Genomic DNA, 9,038 nt, shown 5'->3' on the forward strand with positions numbered 1-9,038 from the left:
TTTGACTGTTAATGAACAATTCATCCTCAGACATGGCCAAGGAAGAATTTACACTGGATCTGTGCTTGTTTCGTTCATGTTAATTGGTTTAATCCTGTTATCCTCAAGCTTGTAATTTACTTAGTATTGCAATTGACTCAGAAAGCCCACTCTCTTACAAAATTATTGTTTTGGGCTTGAAGTATTGGGAGCCACTATTCTAAGTGGGCTTAGGCTATTCTTTGGGTTCTTACAGTTCTAAAATGGTTTATTAATAATTGCTCTAAAGGCACCTGTAAATATGACCAATTTCTTTATAATTTTTTCATAACATACATACATACATACATACATACATATATATATATATATATATATGTATAACTATTTGATGTAATTAGTGTATAATAATGTGCTGAAATTGTTATTAAATCATTCTTAAAAAAATTTTGACATCACTTTCATGGGTATGAAAAAGCAGTAAAAAAATTAATTTTTTTTTCTATAAAAAGTTTATTTAAAATATCTTCTAAATTATTGCCCTTAGGCCATCTGTTAACTTTTTCCCTAATAAAAATTGTGTTGTTTCAATAACAACCCTATTTACATTTTTTTAGAACAGCTTATCTAGCTTTTCGTTAAAACATTTTTTGTTAAAAGTGTGCTAAAGTATACTTGTACTTTGAAAAAAGTAACAAAATGTGAGATTTAAAAAAAAAAAAAAAAAAAACTGTACATAAAAGTTAAAAGTTGAGCTTATAAGCTCATGCCAAACAACATTTAGAAATAGTGAGAGTCAACCAGAGGTAGAATATTCAAACTAGCCAAATAGACTTTGAAGTCTCTAACCCGTGAGTATAGAAAGCTAAACCCTTGAGAGATTGTTCGGTTAAGAGAAAAAAAATTGTGTATTTTGTTTTCATTTTCAGTTTTTTTGTGGGACCTACCACTAAAAATTTGGTTTAGCTTTGTTTTGTGTACTTAGCTTTTATTTTATTTCAATATTCAACAAAGTGAGTTTGAATACAGAAAATTAATACACATTTTTACCATTTTCATATTCACTAAAAATGAATACAGCGACTTAAAAAAAAAAAAAAAAAAAATCCAAAGTTTGTGGGTGCCAAACCCAATGGATCTTTAATAAAGACTCTCTCTCTCTCTCTCTCTCTCTCTCTCTCTCTCTCTCTCTCTCTCTCTCTCTCTCTCTCTCTCTCTCTCTCTCTCTCTCTCTCTCGATGGTGGTGGTGAATATTGGTTGTGGATGTGGATGTGGGCGGTGGATTTGGATTTAGTGTGGGTTTTGAACCCATTTGCATATGGGTGGCTGCTGATGGATGTGGTTGTAGCTACGGGTTCAGATTTGTGACTGTGGGGGTGGTGGATTTAGGGTTGATAGTGATGAAGATAGGTTGTAGGTGGTGGATTTGGGTTTGGTGGTGGTAAACAAGAGTAGTGGGTGTGGCTGTGGGTGGTGTATATGGGTTTGGTGGTGATAGTGGTTTTACAGGTGTGGTGTGGGTGTGATGGTGAATTTTTAATCGAAAGATAAAAGGAAAATATAAAACAAATACTAGACTAGAAAATTAGTGCTAAACAAAAAATGAGTACAGGATTTGAGAAAGAGAATATGAGTTTAAAAGATGAAAATAAAAAATGAATACAACCCAGCACAAACCAAACAACGTTTAATTATCAATTTGAGTAATCAAAGTCTAAAACCACGTAGCCTTCCATCCTAGTGAGTTACTATGGTTACAAACCTTTAAAAAGGTGCCTCAAAGTTAGTAAGTTCTAGTATAATAGACACATACGGTAGTATTGAGCCAAAAGAATAATTCCAGGATGTATTAAAAGGATTCAGAAAATTAGTTATTATTATTTTTATTGTCAAAAATACCCCTAATTTAATTAACTTATCATTATTCCATGAGGTTAAAATAGTAAATCAACAAAAAATTAAAAATATTCCTATAAAAGAAAAACCATCCCACGTCCCATTACTCCTATATAAAATATAAAATTAAAAAATTCCTATTAAAAATTCCTTTCTACTTCCAATACCTCCACGTTCTTATAACTATAAAAAAAAAAACCTACCCATAGTTTCTATCAAAAAACAAAAACTGCCCATTCCCACGTTATATCAAAAGGACAAAGTTTAGTTATAAAACTAGAGGTGAATTTTGACAAATCAACCATTAGATTATATTTTCTTCTTATAAACTCCATACTTGCAAAATTTCTAGAAAATTAAAAATGAATAGCTATGTCATCAATAAATTGTTTGAATTGCAAGTTTTTGTAGTTTAAAATTATGCATAAAATATAAGCTTATAGATCATGTAGTAAATAATATCCAATTGACAAAAAATTTGATATGTGTATTAAGAGAGTAAAGAACATGCAATTCAATGTAGATTTTCAAAATATGTAGTAATTTTTATTTTATTGAGTAAGGTTGTACCTTAAAGCTACAACCAATTTTGTAGTTAAATTTTGTCCATATCAAAAACACTAAATAAATAAAACTTCCTTAAAAAAAAAAAGTTTTATCGCACGCGTAAAGCACGTGTGATAAGGCTAATATGTGTATATATATAAATAAAATTTAAATCCGAATAACCTATTATTTATACATAAAATATGTATGTAACATTTTTTTTGAAAAAATATGTATGTAACATGATTCTTTTGATAAATGTTTATTTTCTCATATATAATAAAAATGCTTACACCAAGTTAATCTTTACATGCTCTCAAAAAAAAAAAAATCTTTACATAACTAAATATGACCCCTTTTTTTTCATTCAATTTGATTGTAAGCTATGAATTGTATTTTAAATTATATTGATCATTATTGGTATTTTTTAAACATTTTAGATCAATATTTTATTAAAAAAGGTAGAGATTACACTATTTGAGTATATCAATAGTTCTAAAAATTCTCAAATATATTAAAATATAATCAATTTTAAATAATTTAACGTCATTTTATACTCCCAACCATATATAAGTCCATATAAGAAACATATAACAATAATAAAAAATAAAGAAAACATTATTTTTAATAGATGACAAATGAATTATGGATTTCTAACTCTTGTGTGTTAACCAACAATCCTAATTGTCCTTTGTTTTAAAAAATAAAAATATAGAGTCCATATCTCTAATTCTCTAAATGCCAATTTTTTTTAAAAAAAAAAGAAGTTTATTTTTGGTAAGTAAAAAAAGGCTTCTATTAAATAGATTTAGTTAACTATTTCTAGAAACATGTGTCTAACAAGTGTCTTGTACTAGATTGTAACTCATTTTCACAGTGGATTGCCCTAGTCGGGGTGTGTCCCTTATAGTGGATTTCCTTATGAGTCATTCTCCACTATTTTTTAATTTGTCACCAAATCAATGTGTCTTTATTGTTTTATTACTTTATTTACTTATTTTATGTTTGCTATTTTTGTACTTTAAATTTTATATTTGTGATTACGTAATTGGTTTAATTGGTAATAAATTGATAAACTAACTGCATAATTAATTTGGGGTCTAAACTTGTTGTCTCATGATCCACTTGATCGAACTAAATTACTTCTATTTCCATTGATTCGAATCAGGGTTCCTCTTTTATTGTTCCTAATGTCGGGATTGTGTGTGCCAAAAACGATTAGTTCGATTTGATGCAAAATACTTCTCTATTTTTATTTGACTTGCTTTTGTAGTATGAAAAATAAAATAAAATATGAAAAAACTTTAAGAGTAATATGCAAAAATTACTCTTAAGATTTGAGCTAATACAAAACACTACCAAGATTTTTTTAAAATATCCAATTTATTCTCCAAGTATAAACGATAGTTTATTGAAAGTTTTCATATTCCTTCAAATCCTTTACTCTTTTCTTTTTTCTTTTTTTTTTTCTTTTTTTTTTTTTTTTTTTTTTTTTAATCTCTGCTTGCTATCCATTTAGCATTTGCTATCCAAACATTTTTTTTTCTTTTATCTCTGCTTGCTATCCATTTAGCATTTGCTATCCAAACATTTTCTCGTGCATATAATTGCCATAACGCGGTTACTGTGAGACCAATGCAGTCAAGACCAACTGTACAACATATGCTATGGAGTCCAAGTTCTTTGAAAAAATTCAATTCTAAACCACTATTGAGATACCAATTTTGAATACATTTTATATCAAATTTTGTTTACCGAAAAAAAATAAATAAATAAAAGATATCAAATTTCCTATCCATGCTGCTAACTGAAAATGCTAAAGGTCATGAGGCAAGAACATTACTAGTAAACCATGCAAACACCAAATTAGGTATATGAGGAGAAAGAACACAAACAGTATTCAGCCCAATTTGTAATTAGCGTGAATTTGGATAGCAACGCGTTTTTGCGTTGCGTTTAGCGCTTGCGTTTTTTGATTGGGTCAGTTCATTGTTCACAGGATCCGCAAGTACAAAAAAACGTAAATCTAACTTTAAAATTGGGTCTTAAGGTACTATTTACATCTTTAAAAATTATTTTGCTACAATATTTTTAGTAAAAAATTTTGAGTTTTCAATAAGAAGTGGTATCAAAACATACCCTTAAAGAATAAATTTGATATTTTTTAAATTTCTTAAATAATAGTTTTATACAAACCCAAATCTTGGTTTTTGTCTTTTACCATTTTAGTCATATAAAGCAACAAAAGCACTAAACAAACCTTAAGAACAATATATAAAATTCTATTAGTAGACTTGTCCTGCTTGCGGGCACAGTCTTTTACTCATTTTTAGTTTGAAATTTGAATAGTTTCTTTTTGGAGTTTGTACTCATGAGTCCTGACAGATACTTGTCCATTGCGCGTCATTGTCCACCGTAGCTTTTATCCTTATCTCTATCTTTAGAAATTACATTAACAAAATTTAGTTATAAAATTAATTGTAATCTTAGGTTATAAATTTACTTAATAAAATAAATATTATTGTATATTTTAAAAATTTAACCATTAATTACATGTTCTTTACGCTCTTAATATATATCAATTTTTGTGTCAATCGGATATTATTTATTATATAATCTATAATCTTATATTTCATGCATGATTTTAAATTACAAAAACTTGTAATTTAAAAATTTATTGATAACATAGTTATTGATCTTTAATTTTATTGAAATTTTACAAATATGGAGGATATAAGAAGAAGATGTAATACAATGGTAGATTTGTCAAAATTCACTCATAATAAAAAGATATTGAGTAAGTTTGTAACCTAAGTCTACAATCAATTTTGTAGCTAAATTTTGTCCAAACTACAGTTGCTATTTGATACTTTTATTTTTTGACAGAATACTTGCAACTAGTTACACATACACGTAATTAATTCGAGCTGAACAGATTTGGCCCCGTGGGTTCCTTGGGTTATAATTTTTAAAACATAACTAATGATCACATCAACCAAATGAGAAAAATGAAAGGTAAAACTTCTTATATGGTGTAGCACAAATTCTTTAATTTGTTTACTCAAAAAAAAATTTCTTTAATTTAAATTCAACTATAAAATTATATTAACTAATGTATAAAAAATAGTATTATTTTTTCAACTAGTACCGTAAATAATTTGAAAGGTTTATGAATAGTCTAGACTCAACTTAAAAGGAAGTTCATTTAAACTCATTTATCTAGTAAATAAGTTAAGGTAAAATTCAATTTTTAACTAAACTATTAAACATGTTAAGCCCAAAATGTAATAATTTATTTGTATAAACTCAATTTTTGTATATATAATATTATAATGACCGAACTGCAAGTCTACGTGGTTGAAATGACATTTTTGGTCATTGGATCACTGGCATCAAATCATCAACTACTTCAGTGGTAAATTTGGGTAGATTGCTTGAAAAATTTTACTTGTCATATACACTTAAATATATTTTACTGCAAATTTTTACATGTAAATTTTTTACTTCAAGACAAACAGATTATTAGTCAATGTATCTTAAATGCAATACATTAAATTTTTCAATTGAATTCAAACACATAATTATTTTGAATTTAATTATCCTTGTAAAAGATAACATGGTTTAGATCAATTTAACTCAGTGTTAAAATTCAATTAGAAAAGTGAAGCTTTACTGTTAATTTTAAATATCCAAAAATATCAGAACTATATTGTTTTGGTCTGTTGGATTGTAACGGCGAAATTTTATTGGACAGTCACTAATGAAAAGCCTACACGAATAAAGGCCAAAATTATAGGATTGATATATATATATATATTAAGTTACACAGTAGAATGTTCCTCAAAAAAAAAAAAAAGTTACACAGTAGAATTGAATAAATAAAGTTAACTTTAAGCATTTATATAGTTTATGATAAATTAAAGTAGGATCAAATTCAAAATTAGATTAAATTAACAATTATGAATTTTTTTTTTTTTTTTGGGGTAGTTGTGACTGTGGGAATTGGAAAATTGTTATAATTATGAATTTTTAATAATACTGTAAAGTCTTAAATAAACGACTACCTAGTCTTTATTCACAACTTCACTGTTATTGGGAGGCCAAAATAGTCCTTGGCATCCCCACGTTTGCTTGTTCAACTGACGTGAGTTATCTGACTTTGGCAATCAGAAGAAGTGAGATAACTTTTAACTTGGTCCTTTTAAAAACCAAAAAAAAAAAAATCCTTAAAATTTTTTTTTTTTTTTTTTTAAGTATACTTTCTCTGTCCCTATTTCTGACCGACGTTGTACGTAAAAAAAAGTCACTGACCGACGTTGTACATAGTACCACAAAAAGACAATAGTGCACGTACTCAAAAACGAAAAAGAAAGCCCAACGTCTCATATACGAATAAGGGTAATCTGGTCTTTTCAGTCTTCCTGAGAAGAAACCCAGTCCTACTTCCTACTAGTAGTAGTTCTTCGTCAGTTTGCATGACATACCAAGCTCCTATAAAACGCAGCCAAACCCTTCACTCAATGTCTCACTCTCACCCACACAGCTTCCGAAAATGGCTTCCAGTTCCTTTGTCTTTCTCACTGCCACATTTCTTATCCTGTGCACCCTCACCAAAGCCACGAACCCAGGTCTCGTTCTAACCCTGCTTAACAACTGCCCCTTCACCGTCTGGCCAGCCATCCAGCCCAACTCCGGCAACCCCGTCCTCGAGCGCGGCGGCTTCGCTCTCAACACTCGCACCCATCGCTCCTTCCCCGCCCCGACTCAACACTGGTCGGGTCGGATCTGGGCCCGTACCGGCTGCACCTACTCCAACAACCGCTTCTCCTGCGCCACCGGCGACTGCAGCAACCGCCTCGAGTGCAACGGCCTGGGCGGCGCCACCCCAGCCACTGTAGCTCAGTTCAGCCTCCACCATGGCAACACTGACCTCTCCTCTTACGCTGTTAGCCTCGTTGACGGCTTTAACATCCCCATGACTGTGACCCCACAGGAGGGTAAAGGCCAATGCCCTCTGATTGGCTGCCGTCCCAATCTGCTCAACACGTGTCCTGACAAACTCAAGCTCCGGTCACCGCCGGGTCACGGTTCAGTTGTTGCTTGTAAGAGTGGGTGTCAAGCGTTTGGTACCGATGAACTGTGTTGTAAGAACTACTATAATAGCCCACAGACGTGTAGGTCTTCGACCTACTCTCAGTTCTTTAAGCGCGCTTGTCCTGCCACGTCTACTTATGCACATGACAGTCCGTCTCTCATGCATAAGTGCTCGTCGCCACGAGAGCTCAAAGTCATTTTCTGCCACTAGACAGAAGAGAGACCACGAGATATGCATGCATGCCCATCTTAATTTCAGTCGGTTTATAGTTTTTAAAAATGGGAAAGTAAAAAAATATAAATAAATAAATATGGTTTGGGTTGTTATTGACATTTCGCTGTGTCTTATGTAATGGGCTTATATGGTGCAAACTGCAAAGCCTCTTTCTTTTAGGATTGGAGTGGGGATGTAATCTTTTGGGGTTTGTCTAATGCATGTTTAATGTGTATGTGTGTAATTATTGGTTGCTTCTTCTTTTCTCTCTCTCTCTCTCTCTCTCTCTCTCTCTCTCAATGTAAATACAACAACATAGTGCTTAGCCGGTGGCTAATGAGCAAAAATTGCTCTCTTTTAGTCTCATGTGGTAAAGTTCAAACTTCAGACATAATTTCTACCCATCCAGTCAAAAAAAAAAAAAAAAAAAAACTTCAAACATAAAAAATGGTACTTCAATTTAAAATATGAGAGGTGCTACATCCACAACATTTTTACAACAAATCATAGGTGGTTAGTTATTATTGGTTCAAATTTGAATTTAGCACTGAGATTACTTTTTTAACCCAACAATAACAATCAGTAAAAACCTGCCACCTAAGATTTGTTATAAAATTGTTGTAGACATATCATTTCTCTTAAAATATTGTAATAGCAGCTGAACGGGTCTCAATAGTTATGAGTGCTTGTCAGCATGATCAGTTTTTCTGGGCCATGGATAATGTAACGTATGGTAAAGAGTAAAGGCAGGAAACAAAACGTTGGGAATTTGTGCCGGTCGGAAAAATACATGTTTGTATACAAAACATATGCAGCGGAAAATTAACGGATCTACTTCATTCGCAAATGATAACATGTACTATATAAATTTCAAAATTTAAGAATAATAGAGTGTACCTTGGTGTGATGAATTTCAAAACCAAAGATCAGAAGTTTTTTAGAACACTTTTAATCTTCACTTCAATTCCACTTGTGCCCAAGAAGTGTGGTCTCTCAACCAGTTTCTATAAATTTGTTCAAGGGAGAATGAGAGAGTGTCCAACACTCACATACAAACCATTTCATGTTTTTACAAAAATTCTGTATGTTCCTCTCCTTTTAACTAATTATCTAATTGGGCTAGCCTTTTTAGCATTTCCAATTGAGCTTTAGTATGTAGCTTGGAGTGGGACCAAAAGGGAACAAATAAGATTCTAGCTCCAATAGGCCTTGGGCTTTTCTGTCAACTCTTGACAAGTCCAAAGTTACCATTAACTATATTTAATACTATTATATAAATATAATTGCACTCTAGGCCTTATTAATAAA

At 31.1% G+C, this 9,038-nt stretch overlaps 1 protein-coding gene across 1 annotated transcript; it reads left to right on the forward strand.

Moving 5' to 3' along the window:
- The first annotated feature begins 6,908 nt into the window (after nucleotides 1-6,908).
- Nucleotides 6,909-7,974, forward strand: LOC126731192 (osmotin-like protein). Its single transcript, XM_050435024.1, has one exon. The coding sequence runs from the start codon at nucleotides 6,975-6,977 to the stop codon at nucleotides 7,725-7,727; it is 753 nt and encodes a 250-aa protein (XP_050290981.1). The 5' UTR covers nucleotides 6,909-6,974; the 3' UTR covers nucleotides 7,728-7,974.
- Nucleotides 7,975-9,038: the final 1,064 nt, after the last annotated feature.

This window comes from Quercus robur, chromosome 1 (genome assembly GCF_932294415.1).
Source record: "Quercus robur chromosome 1, dhQueRobu3.1, whole genome shotgun sequence".
NCBI lineage: Eukaryota > Viridiplantae > Streptophyta > Magnoliopsida > Fagales > Fagaceae > Quercus > Quercus robur.